Consider the following 16494-nt stretch of genomic DNA (forward strand, 5'->3'; position numbering starts at 1 on the left):
GTTCTCACCTCTCCTCCACACCCCTTCAGCTCCTTACCTCTACCTCCCTCCCCTCGCTCCTCACCTCTCCTCCACACCCCCTTTAGCTCCTCACCTCTACCTCCCTCCCCTCGCTCCTCACCTCTCCTCCACACCCCCTTCAGGTTCTCACCTCTCCTCCACACCCCCTTCAGGTCCTCACCTCTACCTTCCTTCCCCTCATTCCTCACCTCTCCTCCACACCCCCTTCAGCTCCGACCCTCTCCCTCCCCCTCACCTCTCCTCCACACCTCCTTCAGCTCCGACCCTCTCCCTTCCTCCCCTTTTCCTAGCTCCTCACCCCCCTTCAGCTCCGACCCTCTCCCTTCGTCACCTTTCCCTCGCTCCTCACCCCCTTCAGCTCCGACCCTCTCCCTCCCTCTCCTTTCCCCTCACCCCCTTCAGCTCCGACCCTCTCTCTCCCTCCCCTTTCCCCTCGCTCCTCACCCCTTTCAGCTCCGACCCTCTCTCTCCCTCCCCTTTCCCCTCGCTCCTCACCTCTCCTCCACACCCCCTTCAGCTCCGACCCTCTCCCTCCCTCTCCTTTCTCCTCACCCCCTTCAGCTCCGACCCTCTCTCTCCCTCACCTTTCCCCTCGCTCCTCACCTCCTTCAGCTCCGACCCTCTCCCTTCCTCCCCTTTTCCTCGCTCCTCACCCCCCTTCAGCTCCGACCTTCTCCATCCCTCTCCTTTCCCCTCACCCCCTTCATCTCCGACCCTCTCCCTCCCTCTCTTTTCCCCTCACCCCCTTCAGCTCCGACCCTCTCTCTCCCTCCCCTTTCCCCTCGCTCCTCACCTCTCCTCCACACCCCCTTCAGCTCCGACCCTCTCCCTCCCTCTCCTTTCCCCTCACCCCCTTCAGCTCCGACCCTCTCTCTCCCTCCCCTTTCCCCTCGCTCCTCACCCCCTTCAGCTCCGACCCTCTCTCTCCCTCCCCTTTCCCCTCGCTCCGACCCTCTCCTCCACACCTCCTTCAGCTCCGACCCTCTCCCTTCCTCCCCTTTCCCTCGCTCCTCACCCCCTTCAGCTCCGACCTTCTCCCTCCCTCTCCTTTCCCCTCACCCCCTTCAGCTCCGACCCTCTCTCTCCCTCCCCTTTCCCCTCGCTCCTCACCCCCTTCAGCTCCGAGCCTCTCTCTCCCTCCCCTTTCCCCTCGCTCCTCACCTCTCCTCCACACCCCCTTTAGCTCCGACCTTCTCCCTCCCTCTCCTTTCCCCTCACCCCCTTCAGCTCCGACCCTCTCTCTCCCTCCCCTTTCCCCTCGCTCCTCACCCCCTTCAGCTCCGAGCCTCCCTCTCCCTCCCCTTTCCCCTCGCTCCTCACCTCCTTCAGCTCCGACCCTCTCCCTTCCTCCCCTTTTCCTCGCTCCTCACCCCCCTTCAGCTCCGACCTTCTCCATCCCTCTCCTTTCCCCTCACCCCCTTCATCTCCGACTCTCTCCCTCCCTCTCTTTTCCCCTCACCCCCTTCAGCTCCGACCCTCTCTCTCCCTCCCCTTTCCCCTCGCTCCTCACCTCTCCTCCACACCCCCTTCAGCTCCGACCCTCTCCCTCCCTCTCCTTTCCCCTCACCCCCTTCAGCTCCGACCCTCTCTCTCCCTCCCCTTTCCCCTCGCTCCTCACCCCCTTCAGCTCCGACCCTCTCTCTCCCTCCCCTTTCCCCTCGCTCCGACCCTCTCCTCCACACCTCCTTCAGCTCCGACCCTCTCCCTTCCTCCCCTTTTCCTCGCTCCTCACCCCCCTTCAGCTCCGACTCTCTCCCTTCGTCACCTTTCCCTCGCTCCTCACCCCCTTCAGCTCCGACCTTCTCCCTCCCTCTCCTTTCCCCTCACCCCCTTCAGCTCCGACCCTCTCTCTCCCTCCCCTTTCCCCTCGCTCCTCACCCCCTTCAGCTCCGACCCTCTCTCTCCCTCCCCTTTCCCCTCGCTCCTCACCTCCTTCAGCTCCGACCCTCTCCCTTCCTCCCCTTTTCCTCGCTCCTCACCCCCCTTCAGCTCCGACCTTCTCCATCCCTCTCCTTTCCCCTCACCCCCTTCATCTCCGACCCTCTCCCTCCCTCTCTTTTCCCCTCACCCCCTTCAGCTCCGACCCTCTCTCTCCCTCCCCTTTCCCCTCGCTCCTCACCTCTCCTCCACACCCCCTTCAGCTCCGACCCTCTCCCTCCCTCTCCTTTCCCCTCACACCCTTCAGCTCCGACCCTCTCTCTCCCTCCCCTTTCCCCTCGCTCCTCACCCCCTTCAGCTCCGACCCTCTCTCTCCCTCCCCTTTCCCCTCGCTCCGACCCTCTCCTCCACACCTCCTTCAGCTCCGACCCTCTCCCTTCCTCCCCTTTTCCTCGCTCCTCACCCCCCTTCAGCTCCGACTCTCTCCCTTCGTCACCTTTCCCTCGCTCCTCACCCCCTTCAGCTCCGACCCTCTCTCTCTCTCCCCTTTCCCCTCGCTCCTCACCCCTTTCAGCTCCGACCCTCTCTCTCCCTCCCCTTTCCCCTCGCTCCTCACCTCTCCTCCACACCTCCTTCAGCTCCGACCCTCTCCCTCCCTCTCCTTTCCCCTCACACCCTTCAGCTCCGACCCTCTCTCTCCCTCCCCTTTCCCCTCGCTCCTCACCCCCTTCAGCTCCGAACCTCTCTCTCCCTCCCCTTTCCCCTCGCTCCTCACCTCTCCTCCACACCTCCTTCAGCTCCGACCCTCTCCCTTCCTCCCCTTTCCCTCGCTCCTCACCCCCCTTCAGCTCCGACCCTCTCCCTCCCTCCCTCCTCCCCTCGCTCCTCACCCCCTTCAGCTCCGACCCTCTCCCTCCCTCCCTCCCTCCCTCCCTCGCTCCTCACCCCCTTCAGCTCCGACCCTCTCCCTCCCTCCCCTTTCCCCTCGCTCCTCACCCCCTTCAGCTCCGACCCTCTCCCTCCCTCCCCTTTCCCCTCGCTCCTCACCCCCTTCAGCTCCGACCCTCCCTCCCGCCCTAGCTCCTCACCCCCTTCAGCTCCGACCCTCCCTCCCTCCCGCCCTCGCTCCTCACTCCCTTTAGCTCCGACCCTCTCCCCCCCTCTCTACTGTAACACAACACGTTTTTTAGGCGCATGCCTCTGCCAAGTTGTTTCCCTGTGTTTCTCTGGTGTTGCCATGGCAAGGCTCTGTGCATGTGTATATGAGTGTGTGTGTATATGAGTGCATTCCCACACTGGTGTAAACTACAGCTCTTAGAGGGTGTGTGTGTGTGTGTGTGTGTGTGTGTGAGAGAGAGAGAGAGAGAGAGAGAAAGAGAGAGATGTTGGAGCGGGAACAGCGGTGGTCAAGGTCATGGGCGGCTTCTGGCCCATGACGTTCAGTGGTGTCTCTGCTCTGACACGGCTTAGGGCCCACACACACCTCCCTGTTCACATACAGGCCTGCTGTGTACCCAGCACACCAGGGCCCAGAGAGCCAGGGGGCCGCTTGTTTAAACAAGGTCAATACACACACACACACAGAGCAGAGCAACGTATACTGTATGCTCAGCCAGTATATGGTTCTGCAGGTCTGCTCAAAGCTCAGTGACTCTTTCCCCTTTTCTATCCCTCTCTTCCTCCCCCCATGTCTCACCTCTTCCCTCTGCTTGAAGCTGAAGGCTATTTCCCCCTTCTCGTTACCACCCCACCTCTCTCCCTTTTTCTCCTTCCTTCCTCTCTCTCGCTCTCTCTCTCCCCCCCTCTCTCAATTCAATTCAAAGCGCTTTATTGGCATGGGAAACATATGTTACATTGCCAAAGCAAGTGAAATAGATAATAAATAAAAGTGAAATAAACAATATAAAATGAACAGTAAACATCTCCCCCTCTCTCTCCCACCACCAAGTACCCTCTCCCTGCCGTCTCACTGCACACTAACCCTGATTACATCAAATGAGAGTGGAGCCTCACAGCCTACATCATGTTTACATCAAATAGAGCCTGGGGCTGGACAACAGCTCCGGTCGGTTCAATCAGTGCAAACTGCAGAGCAGAGAGTTGCTCATCTCCCTCTTTATTACCCATACATGCCTATTGAAAGAGTCAACAAAGCCATGCCACAACAACACAGAGGAATAAAGACTACACACAGCGGAGCAGAGGGGGACTGGTGTAGAAAAGTGACAACACAGAGGAATAGAGACTACACACAGCGGAGCAGAGGGGGACTGGTGTAGAAAAGTGACAACACAGAGGAATAAAGACTACACACAGTGGAGCAGAGGGGACTGGTGTAGAAAAGTGACAACACAGAAAAATAAAGACTACACACAGTGGAGCAGAGGGGGACTGGTGTGGAAAAGTGACAACACAGAGGAATAAAGACTACACACAGTGGAGCAGAGGGGGACTGGTGTAGAAAAGTGACAACACAGAGGAATAAAGACTACACACAGTGGAGCAGAGGGGGACTGGTGTAGAAAAGTGACAACACAGAGGAATAAAGACTACACACAGTGGAGCAGAGGGGGACTGGTGTGGAAAAGTGACAACACAGAGGAATAAAGACTACACACAGTGGAGCAGAGGGGGACTGGTGTAGAAAAGTGACAACACAGAGGAATAAAGACTACACACAGCAGAGCAGAGGAGGACTGGTGTAGAAAAGTGACAACACAGAGGAATAAAGATTACACACAGTGGAGCAGAGGGGGACTGGTGTAGAAAAGTGACAACACAGAGGAATAAAGACTACACACAGTGGAGCAGAGGGGGACTGGTGTAGAAAAGTGACAACACAGAGGAATAAAGACTACACACAGTGGAGCAGAGGGGGACTGGTGTAGAAAAGTGACAACACAGAGGAATAAAGACTACACACAGCAGAGCAGAGGAGGACTGGTGTAGAAAAGTGACAACACAGAGGAATAAAGACTACACACAGTGGAGCAGAGGGGGACTGGTGTAGAAAAGTGACAACACAGAGGAATAAAGACTACACACAGTGGAGCAGAGGGGGACTGGTGTAGAAAAGTGACAACACAGAGGAATAAAGACTACACACAGTGGAGCAGAGGGGGACTGGTGTAGAAAAGTGACAACGCAACAAGCCACATGCTTTATATGTGACAAAAGCTGCTGGTTATGCTGTATAGAAATAGAACCACAGTCGCCGGTAGTCAGAGAGGTGGTTGGTGATATATCCCTCTCTGTGTGGCCAGAGAGGGAAACGTAATGCGCTCTTGGACAGCCTCAGCCCATCTCGTCTTTCAAATCCCATTTTCAGACACCACAGACTCATTTAGAGTCATTAAAAAGACTGAACATTAAAGACTAAATGCAAGGGCTGCAATATATATTTTTGTATATTTAGTCTTTTAGTTTACAGAAGCCTTTTACATAATAAACAATACTGTCAGTGTAAACTGTAGTGGAGCGGGTCGAGAGTTTCAAGTTCCTTGGTGTCCACATCACCAACTAACTATCATGGTCCCAACACACCAAGACAGTCGCAGAGGGCACGACAACACCTTTTGCCCCTCAGGAGACTGAAAAAAATTGGCATGGGTCCCCAGATCCTCAAAAAGTTCTACAGCTGCACCATCGAGATCACCGCCCGGCATGGCAACTGCTCGGCATCCGACCATAAGGCGTTACAGAGGGTAGTGCGTATGGTCCAGTACATCACAGGGGCCAAGCATTCCTGTATACTAGGCGTGTTAGAGGAAGACCCCAAAAATGGTCAAAGACACCAGTCACACAAGTTATAGACCGTTCTCTCTGCTACCGCACGGCGAGCAGTACCGGAGCACCAAGTCTCGGACCAAAAGGCTCCGTAACAGCTTCTACCCCCAAGCCAAGACTGCTGAACAATTAATCAAGTGGCCTGGCCACCCAGATTATTTGCATTGACTCCCCCCTGTAATGGTTTTCTTCATCTGAAGGAGAGGCGGACCAAAGCGCAGCGTGGTGGTTATTCATGTTTTAATAAATCACTTCACATGATCAAACTAACAAAAACAAGAAATGTGAAAACGCAAAACAGTCCTATCTGGTGCAAACACAGAGACAGGAACAATCACCCACAAACACACAGTGAAACCCAGGCTACCTAAGTATGATTCTCAATCAGAGACAACTAATGACACCTGCCTCTGATTGAGAACCATACTAGGCCGAAACATAGAAATACCCAAATCATAGAAAAACAAACACAGACTGCCCACCCAACTCACGCCCTGACCATACTAAATAAATACAAAACCAAGGAAATAAAGGTCAGAACGTGACACCCCCCATTGTTTTTACACTGCTGCTATTTGCTGTTTATCACTTTACCCCTACCTACATGTACAAGTTACCTCTAACCTGTACCCCCGCACACTGACCCAGTACCAGTACTCCCTGTATATAGCCTTGTTATTGTTATTTGATTGAGTTACTTCATATTTTTTACTTTAGTGTATTTGGTAAATATTTTCTTAATTCTTCATGAACTGCATTGTTAGTTAAGGGCTTGTAACTAAGCATTTCACGCTCAGTTCTACACCTGTGTGTGTGTGTGTCTGTATCCATGGCCCAACTGTGTAACACTGTGGATCTCCTTTTCTTTGTGTCGAAGCAGCAAGCGCACAATTAGGCTGGTTAAATACGCACATGGATTGCTAAGCCAGAGGCTTTGGACTTACCCATCCCCTAGCAACAGGTGTGCCTGACAATTATGGTCTGCCTGCCCAGCAGTTTGGCTAGCCTCGGAGAAGAAGCCCTAGCTTAGCCTAGCGTAACCCAGGCTATGTTTACATTAGAACAGCTTAGCGTAGCATAGCCTAGCGTGGTATCCACTGGAATAAGCAGCATTCCACACAGAACACAGTGGTATGAATCACCTCTGTCCAAACAGTGCCATGTAAACAGTGTCACATTGTTTTGCTTTTGTTTGTCTGGCTACTGTAGGTTTTAGTTAGAATATGACTGTTATGACATGCAGACCTGTGGCTTTCTTTCTGTTGCACTCTATGGTTTATTTTGGGGGGGAGACACAGACTGAGGAGACTACATTTATGACTTTCCCTTATACTACTCATTAACCTATAGTAGGATATGTATGTGCATGTACGCCCAAGGGAACAGTTCGGTGGCCGTTTGATCACAGTGTGGATAAGATCAGTTAGTCTTGCATGTTCCTCTCATGTAAATGACGCTGCCCTGCCTGATAACCCTTGGGGTTATGGGAAGGAGACCCTGTAGCTAGCGACCTTTCAAATCTACTAAACAATACGGGGGATGGAATAAAAACCACTAATTTAAGATGAGGCCCCCCAAGCAAACAAATGCCTGTTGCTCAAACTAGGTGAGCAGCATTATCATTGAAGTACACGTCCTATAGAGAGGCATGCTTTAAAGCTGCCTTTCTTTTCCTTTGGTTTGCAACAAGTCAACATACAGCAGTAAAAGCATGAATCTTAACAGTAGCAGAAAACAGAGACAAGTCCACCCTTCCCTTTCAGGTGGTGGGAGGACAAGGATATTTTAACAGCTTCCTGCCTCAGGCACACAACCTCTACCATTATAACTGTATCTGTGGCCCACTGTGATAAGAGAAAACAACAGACAAAGACTGGCTGACTTCTGCCATATAAACAGGGCTCGGTCACAGAGAGTCTAGACAAATAGATAGATGATAGGGAGACAAGCCAGGAAGTGCTTCAGGAACAGGACCGGTACAATTAGCATAAAGCAGATACTGTAGCATGAATAATGTAGGCTGATTGGCTGAGGGGGAGACACGTACGCACACACCTACATGCCCATGTCTGCACGCCCACCGTCTGTCCTGCTCCTGTAGTGGTAAAAAAAAATTGGTTGGGTTAACTCTGATCACCGGTCGCAGTGAGAAAAGTCACGCTTCCTGTACTTTCAATGCATTTTTCTGCAAAAGGTGAGTAAAACTGTTTTTACCGTCCACTACACCACTGCCCCTCCCCTGCGCTACTTCTACTTACAGTAGCTCTGATACCCGACCCGAGTCTGAAGGGCCCCAACATTATACTTCAGGTTAAGGCCTGCTTTTTCATCAACCAGGGTACGGGACGGGCTCCCTCCTGCTCTGCTGTGCAGTGTCTCTGTACAGTCATATCTTACCATCATAACATGGTGTCAGAACGTCTTATAAAATATAAAACTAGAACATTGTCCAAGTCAACAGGATAGATTATTTCACTGAAAATAATAATATTCCGTAGGTTTTGGTAGGAGTTTAGAGTGACCAAAAGTTGCTAGCTAACAGCTCTACCACGTCTCATGAGCAGCCCAAGCTGGGCCTGAACGTCGTGGACATGGGTAGGGTAGAGCCTGAATGTCATGGGCATGGGTAGGGTAGGGCCTGAACGTCGTGGACATGGGTAGGGTAGAGCCTGAATGTTGTGGGCATGGGTAGGGTAGAGCCTGAATGTCGTGGGCATGGGTAGGGTAGGGCCTGAACGTTGTGGACATGGGTAGGGTAGAGCATGAACATCGTGGGCATGGGTAGGGTAGAGCATGAATGTCGTGGGCATGGGTAGGGTCGAGCCTGGATATCGTGGGAATGGGTAGGGTAGAGCCTGAATGTCGTGGGCATGGGTAGGTTAGAGCCTGAATGTCGTGGGCATGGGTAGGGTAGAGCCTGAATGTCGTGGGCATGGGTAGGGTAGAGCCTGAACGTTGTGGGCATGGATAGGGTAGAGCCTGAACATCGTGGGCATGGGTAGGGTAGAACATGAACGTTGTGGGCATGGATAGGGTAGAGCCTGAACATCGTGGGCATGGGTAGGGTAGAGCCTGAACATCGTGGGCATGGGTAGGGTAGAGCCTGAATGTCGTGGGCATGGGTAGGGTAGAGCCTGAACATCGTGGGCATGGGTAGGGTAGAGCCTGAATGTCGTGGGCATGGGTAGGGTAGAGCCTGAACATCGTGGGCATGGATAGGGTAGAGCCTGAACATCGTGGGCATGGGTAGGGTAGAGCCTGAACATCGTGGGCATGGGTAGGGTAGAGCCTGAATGTCGTGGGCATGGGTAGGGTAGAGCCTGAACATCGTGGGCATGGATAGGGTAGAGCCTGAACATCGTGGGCATGGGTAGGGTAGAGCCTGAACATCGTGGGCATGGGTAGGGTAGAGCCTGAACATCGTGGGCATGGGTAGGGTAGAGCCTGAACATCGTGGGCATGGGTAGGGTAGAGCCTGAACATCGTGGGCATGGGTAGGGTAGAGCCTGAACATCGTGGGCATGGGTAGGGTAGAGCCTGAACATCGTGGGCATGGGTAGGGTAGAGCCTGAACATCGTGGGCATGGGTAGGGTAGAGCCTGAATGTCGTGGGCATGGGTAGGGTAGAGCCTGAACATCGTGGGCATGGGTAGGGTAGAGCCTGAACATCGTGGGCATGGGTAGGGCTCGGGCTTCATTTTCCTGCCTGTGCAGGGCTCTACCATGGACCCCTTCACAGTGGCATGCTCTTGTTTTTCTGTTGACATAGCAGTTCCTTGATCTGGGGGGTATGTGTGTGTGTACGTGTGAGATAATGTGTGTGTGTGTGTCTTGATATAGACAATAAACACAACAGTCACAAAAGGAAGCTGCCCACACCACGGCCAGATGGCAGTCATGGCGTCAGTTGATGACATCACGAGTCCCAACACCTGAGTCAGTGGACCCCACAGGAAGACTGGTGCCATCAGAGCAGAAGGATGCAGTGACACACTGGAGACACTGAGGGACCAATGTCCTCCTACGGCTAGGGACTATAGGCTTAGTTACAGACCTACACCTGGAGGGAAAAGGCTGTTAGTCAGTCTGTTGTTAGCCTAGTGACTGACTCTTATTCACCAGGGCTACTGCATATTCACTCAGAGTATGACTAGGATCAGTTTTGTCTTTTACATAAAGAATTCAGGATGATTTTCTGGACCAGTGGGGACCTGGTCCAAGATAAGCACTTCTTACCTGAGACTTTTTGTAAATACTCTAGCATCACATTGTGTCTTGGGCCTGTATCAATCAGTAAGGCAGGTGTTTAGGTTGTAATGAAAACAAATATGACAGGACAGCCTCTTGGTCCCACAGTGTTAAAGGGGGAAACAGAGAAACAATGAGGAAGTTCTGTTTAGTAAACAAGGACAACACCATTAGACCTGCCTGACCAGAGATGATATCATCCATCATCACATGTTCCTAGTATTACACTGGTCTGGTGACCCATAACAAGCACAAGCACAAGCACAAGCACACACACACACACACACACACACACACACACACACACACACACACCACACACACACACACACACACACACACACACACCACACACACACACACACACACACACACACACACACACACACACACACACACACACACACACACACACACACACACACACACACACACACACACACACACACACAAAGACAAAGCGAGGAGCAGTACAACACTACAAAAAAAAGGAATTTAATAATCTTATAGCCAAATAGCTCCCTTCTGGACTAGGAATGAGGGCAAACAGCCAATGCTCGTACGGGTTCAACATTCTGATAGCTAAATTATGCATCGTCACACATGGTGGGGTAGAATGAGAGGTTGCAGTTGAAATGGTTCAGCATTAGCTCTGACTGATGGAGGAACAGGACCCAGTCTGTATAACTCGCCCTGAGATGAGAGTTGGCATAGTTTTTAAGAAACTATGCTGTATGGAACAAATGGTCAACAACATTTGCATCAAAATAACCAATGATGACAACCCCAGTGAAAAATTAAAGAAATGAGTGGTTCTGGACACCAAACTGTGGTCTTCCTCTGGTCCACATTCTTAAAGGTCACTTCAATTAGAAGAGTATTACATTGGGGTTGTTGTGGGTATCAGTGTATAGTTCCATTAAAACCCCAACTAAAAGATGATCATGAGGGAGTGGACTGGAAAGACAAGCCACCTCCTGGCTCTTATAAACAGGGTTATTGTTGGGTTATGCAAACACACAGTCCAAGCCGGGGCATTGTTGGGTTACACACCCCTGGTCATGGCCCATGATGCCGTCCGCCCCGCTTCAGTCACCACACAAAGGATCCCTGTCCCCTGAGCATAAAATATTCACCCGCTGCCTGGCTCTGCTCTGGTTGTCAGCTGGATAACAGAACGGGAGCCCTGGGTCAGGAATGTGGCGCTACATAGGTACTGTAACAGACCTCAGATCAAATAGTATTCAAAACCTTCAAAATACTTGGGAGCCTTTTCTTCAGTCTGCCTGGAGTGGAGTTGTAGTTGGACAGGGTTTGGAACTTGTCCTTTGTAGCTCAGTTGGTAGAGCCTGGCACTTGTAATGTCAGGGTAGTGGGTTCAAATCACGGGACCATGTATGCATGCATGACTAAGTCACTTTGGATAAAACCGTCTGCTAAATAGCATATATTATTATTGGATTCACTGCTCTAGTCAAGCTCAATCAAGCACAAATTAAGTAACATAAATATTTCAAATACTATTTGAACCCAGGTCTGGTACAGTAGTAAGGCTGAGGCTCACTCTGCCGCAGTCTCTGGGGTATCACATGACAGACAAACTAATTGGGCTTCGGGTACGGTGACTGCGATGATGTACCCTGCCCTGCTTGGCGTGCCTGCTGCAGCAGCTCACCCTTTCTACCTGTACAGAGGGAGGGGTGGGGCGGTTATTGTTTGGTAATACTTACACATAATACTTTAATTCACTAGCACTGGCTGCCGAAACCTAGACGGCTATATAAATTGACAGTTGAGGTACTGCATGTTGTGACAGTCCTGATTCTACAAGGCACGGTCTATCAATCAAAATGATTTTTTGGGGGGGGTAAATGTAACCTTTATTTAACTAGTCAGTTAAGAACAAATTCTGATGTACAATGACGGCCTACCCCAGCCAAACCCAGGCAGCGCTGGGCAAATTGTGCGCCGCCCTATGGGACTCCCAATCACGGCCGTATGTGATGCAGCCTGGATTCGAACCAGGTACTGCAGTGACGCCTCTTGCATTGAGATGCAGTGTCTTAGACCACTGCACCACTCGGGAGCCCTTTTCCAGAATGTCACTGTCAGTATAGATGCAGGTCACCTCCAGAACTGAACTGAGCTGCACTGCCTCTTGTAGTTTACATCAGAGAGTTTCTTAAGTTCTACTTCCAGCGTCCAGGTTGCTACACTGACATCATGGTTACATGACTAAGGTGATAGTTTCCCTGGTGGTATAGGTTAGATTCAGAAAGGTTTACCTTATGCAATCAAAAGTGTTATCGCGTATCCTAAAATGATGTGGGTAAAACAAAGCGCAAATTAAAAGTACGAATCTCGGAGTATCGTAGCACCATTTGGTGCAAAAACTCTACTTACCCAGTTGCGGCCCACTTTTTGGAAACAAACCACTCGATTTCGTTCTTACGTTATATTGGCATCGAAAATGTCACCCTCCCTAGGAGAGGGGGTGACCTCGACAATTTATTGTTAAAATGAGAGGCTGCATGGATCTTTAATTTAAAGACCCTTGCTTCCTTCGGTCTCAACGTAGACTTTGATCTGAAGCCATTCTTGTGATTCTTGTGATTTTGCTATTGTTAATGTTTGTAGGCTTATGTAACCAAATTGTATCTATGATCAGACTATCCATTTTATGTTTTTTTTATGCTATTTTAATATATCAGTGTTAACCAATGATATCAGGCCACACCCAGCCATGATTACAGACACCTGTGTGTCCTTTGACACTATATAAACTAGTCACTCCGCAGTGTTTGTCATTATACCCTGATGAAGACAGCTTGTCTGTCTAAACGTTGGATATTAGGTTATTACATTATTGCATCTGAGCTCCTGGACTGTGCGGCTCTCCTTTCATTTTTCATGTGTTCTACTCCACTAGCCAGCACCTCGCCTAAATAGGTGTGCGTTTCTTTCGCCTCTAGGCTTACCTTATGTAACACACTGCAGGGCAGTCAGGCATCATGCTAACAGACGGGAACAACAAAATGGCCATGACCTACTGTATACTATGACCTAAAGAGCCATTTGTCCTGTGTTTTGCCAGTTATTACGTAAGGTTGGTTACACCAGCTGGTAATAACTGAATGTTTTGGTTATTGTGATTTCTATGGGTTATTCACTGACTATGTACTAGGCCAGTGAATTAGTGAGGAAGGTCCACCCGCTTTAACAATGTTGATGCCAGGGGCCTTTCAGACAACAATAAGCTATATGGTCTTACCTTGACAACAGGATGACCACCTGATGCAGCTTTGATCGCCCCTCTGCTTCCCTCCGTCTCGTAGTGTGCTCGGTGGTGGGCCTTGGGGTGCACCTCAACCTTCAGCTCATACTGGCCAAACAGGTGGGGCAGGGGCCAGTCCAGGGGGGGTAGGGAAGAGGTCCTGGCGACAGACCGAAAAATAGACAATAAGGGTACTGATGGTTTGGATAACAACAAGATACAGATCACCTAGGCATTACCTAGGTGATCTATGGATAACAAATAGATATAGGCTATATCACCTAGCATTTCTTGTCTTTTGGGAAGACATTACCTGTGAGCCGCTGTGACTACATAATCATCCTATGGATAACAAAAAGGCTCTATAATCAGAGATTTAGGTCTAACATATTAGCTAGCAGGGGCCGGTTAGAGCTAGTTAAGCCGGCTGGATTCATTCAAACCTGCCTTGGCAGCACAGTACAGTAGCTCTGTTTACAAACTACTGCCAGGCCAGCACACCCACATGTCCTACTCTGAGAACTAAGAGCATTTACTTGTAAGATGAGTCAATTTTAGTATAGAGAACCACTCTACTATCGCAATTGTATTTGGTCAAGGAAAAGAGGTTGTGCTTTTAACATAAATATGCTACTGGAATGTAGGTTTGACTGCCCTTAATCAAAGAGAATAAGTACATAGAAGAACCAATGCAATGACACATTATATATGGTAATATAAAGAAGTGAGAGCACAACAGGTTGTGCTGAATCATGACCTCTGGAAACATTGTGGAGGATCACACTAGGCCTAGACTAGGTCTGAGTGACACACAGAATACAGTGTCTAAATGGGGCTGTAGGCTGTGTGTTTAACCCCATCAGTCAGACAGTGAATCATAGGAATTACCACCAACATTAGGCTAACCATACTGGAATAATCACACTTGTAATAGGTCATGCAGGGACTGTAACTAGCAGTGAATCATGAAGGGGTTTTACACTATAAACGGTATATAGATGTATGGTTGTGTTGTTCAGCACTGTAGTATGGATGAAGTTGTGTCACAGGAGAGGCTGCAGGCTGATGTTATTTTCCCCCTCTGTATGTTTTTATCTATGTAGGGCACAATCATATTTGAACAGCTGCACTCAAAAATAAACACTCCATCTGTGCCCATCCACACAGACAAACTGTCTCTCTCAGTGGGTCTCTGGGTAGCTTGGCTGGTCTATGGCTCTATTGATCTAGAACCTACAGAGAAATAATGTTCTAAAAACCTATTTAGGTAAATTATTGTCAAAACTATTTAGGATGTTAGTAATTCATCATCTACTAGCCTACACACTGAATTTTCATAAAAAAGACTGAGCTAGTTATAAAGACTTGGCTACACTGAGCCAGTTATAAAGACTTGGCTACATTGAGCCAGTTATAAGGACTTGGCTACATTGAGCCAGTTATAAAGACTTGGCTACACTGAGCCAGTTATAAAGACTTGGCTACACTGAGCCAGTTATAAAGACTTGGCTACACTGAGCCAGTTATAAAGACTTGGCTACATTGAGCCAGTTATAAAGACTTGGCTACATTGAGCCAGTTATAAAGACTTGGCTACACTGAGCCAGTTATAAAGACTTGGCTACACTGAGCCAGTTATAAAGACTTGGCTACACTGAGCCAGTTATAAAGACTTGGCTACACTGAGCCAGTTATAAAGACTTGGCTACACTGAGCCAATTATAAAGACTTGGCTACACTGAGCCAGTTATAAAGACTTGGCTACATTGAGCCAGTTATAAAGACTTGGCTACACTGAGCCAGTTATAAAGACTTGGCTACATTGAGCCAGTTATAAAGACTTGCCTACACTGAGCCAGTTATAAAGACTTGGCTACATTGAGCCAGTTATAAAGACTTGGCTACACTGAGCCAGTTATAAAGACTTGGCTACACTGAGCCAGTTATAAAGACTTGGCTACATTGAGCCAGTTATAAAGACTTGGCTACACTGAGCCAGTTATAAAGACTTGGCTACATTGAGCCAGTTATAAAGACTTGGCTACACTGAGCCAGTTATAAAGACTTGGCTACATTGAGCCAGTTATAAAGACGTGGCTACATTGAGCCAGTTATAAAGACTTGGCTACACTGAGCCAGTTATAAAGACTTGGCTACACTGAGCCAGTTATAAAGACTTGGCTACATTGAGCCAGTTATAAAGACTTGGCTACACTGAGCCAGTTATAAAGACTTGGCTACACTGAGCCAGTTATAAAGACTTGGCTACACTGAGCCAGTTATAAAGACTTGGCTACATTGAGCCAGTTATAAAGACTTGGCTACACTGAGCCAGTTATAAAGACTTGGCTACATTGAGCCAGTTATAAGGACTTGGCTACATTGAGCCAGTTATAAAGACTTGGCTACATTGAGCCAGTTATAAAGACTTGGCTACATTGAGCCAGTTATAAGGACTTGGCTACACTGAGCATGATAAAGGTGTTCCTGGTCTGTTACAGTTACAGGGAGACACAATTTGCTCTAACACAGCACTTTGCAGTACAAATGGGGAGAAATTAAACGTGTGTAGGTGTGTGTGCGTCCATGGTCTATGAGTAAGAGGAATGATACACACCACTGTAAGCTGTCCTAACAGGCAGACATTTACACCACATTATGCCTCTCTCTACAGTAACTATCCTAACCACGAAGGCTAGCCTAACCTTCTCCGCTAGTCAAAGAAAGTCACTAACCATGGTCTATTGTTTCTTTATGTGCCCCGGCAGGTCATGGCAAAACTAAAGTTGTGCTTTCAACAGGCCATGCTATGTCAGACAAACATGCCACACAGAAATGCCCTCCACTCAGCATGCAGACCACAGACACCAAATAAAATGAATGTTAACTTACTAAAGGCCAGGGAACTCAAAAAGAACTCAACAGAGTAGCAAAACATGAGTCAGTCAGTTGTTCCTTATACTCCATGGCTCTATCGGAAGTTGGGCAGCTTGCTGACTCTGAACACCATCAGTCAGGTTAAACGGGAGAAATGTGGTGGCTGGCTTTCTTTGTAGCCGGTTCACTGAATAAACTGTTGTCCAGAGGAAAGAATGACATTTGAAGAAAGATAGAAGCACGTGTCTCTAACATTGTGGTCAATGAGGGGTATTCTACCACTGGCATCTGTTCCCATGCGATTTTGAATCAAAGTAGGCTATAGGACAGCCTGTCCTGGTAGCCTAGATTCCCCCACAGCACATGGCAGAGGAAAGCCCCCATGAATATGATCACATTGCATGCTATAA

General features: G+C 49.4%; 1 protein-coding gene across 4 annotated transcripts in view; it reads right to left on the minus strand.

The window, feature by feature from the left end:
• The window catches only part of LOC139411622 (nuclear factor of activated T-cells, cytoplasmic 3-like), an 86440-nt gene that overhangs the window by 40591 nt on the left and 29355 nt on the right, over positions 1–16494 (minus strand). For all 4 annotated transcript variants that reach the window (XM_071158211.1, XM_071158210.1, XM_071158209.1 and 1 more), the window contains exon 3: positions 13205–13367. In XM_071158211.1, coding sequence (XP_071014312.1) covers positions 13205–13367 — 163 coding nt within the window. The remainder of the gene's footprint in view (positions 1–13204; positions 13368–16494) is intronic.

Source organism: Oncorhynchus clarkii, chromosome 6 (assembly GCF_045791955.1).
Source record: "Oncorhynchus clarkii lewisi isolate Uvic-CL-2024 chromosome 6, UVic_Ocla_1.0, whole genome shotgun sequence".
Taxonomy (NCBI): Eukaryota; Metazoa; Chordata; class Actinopteri; order Salmoniformes; family Salmonidae; genus Oncorhynchus; species Oncorhynchus clarkii.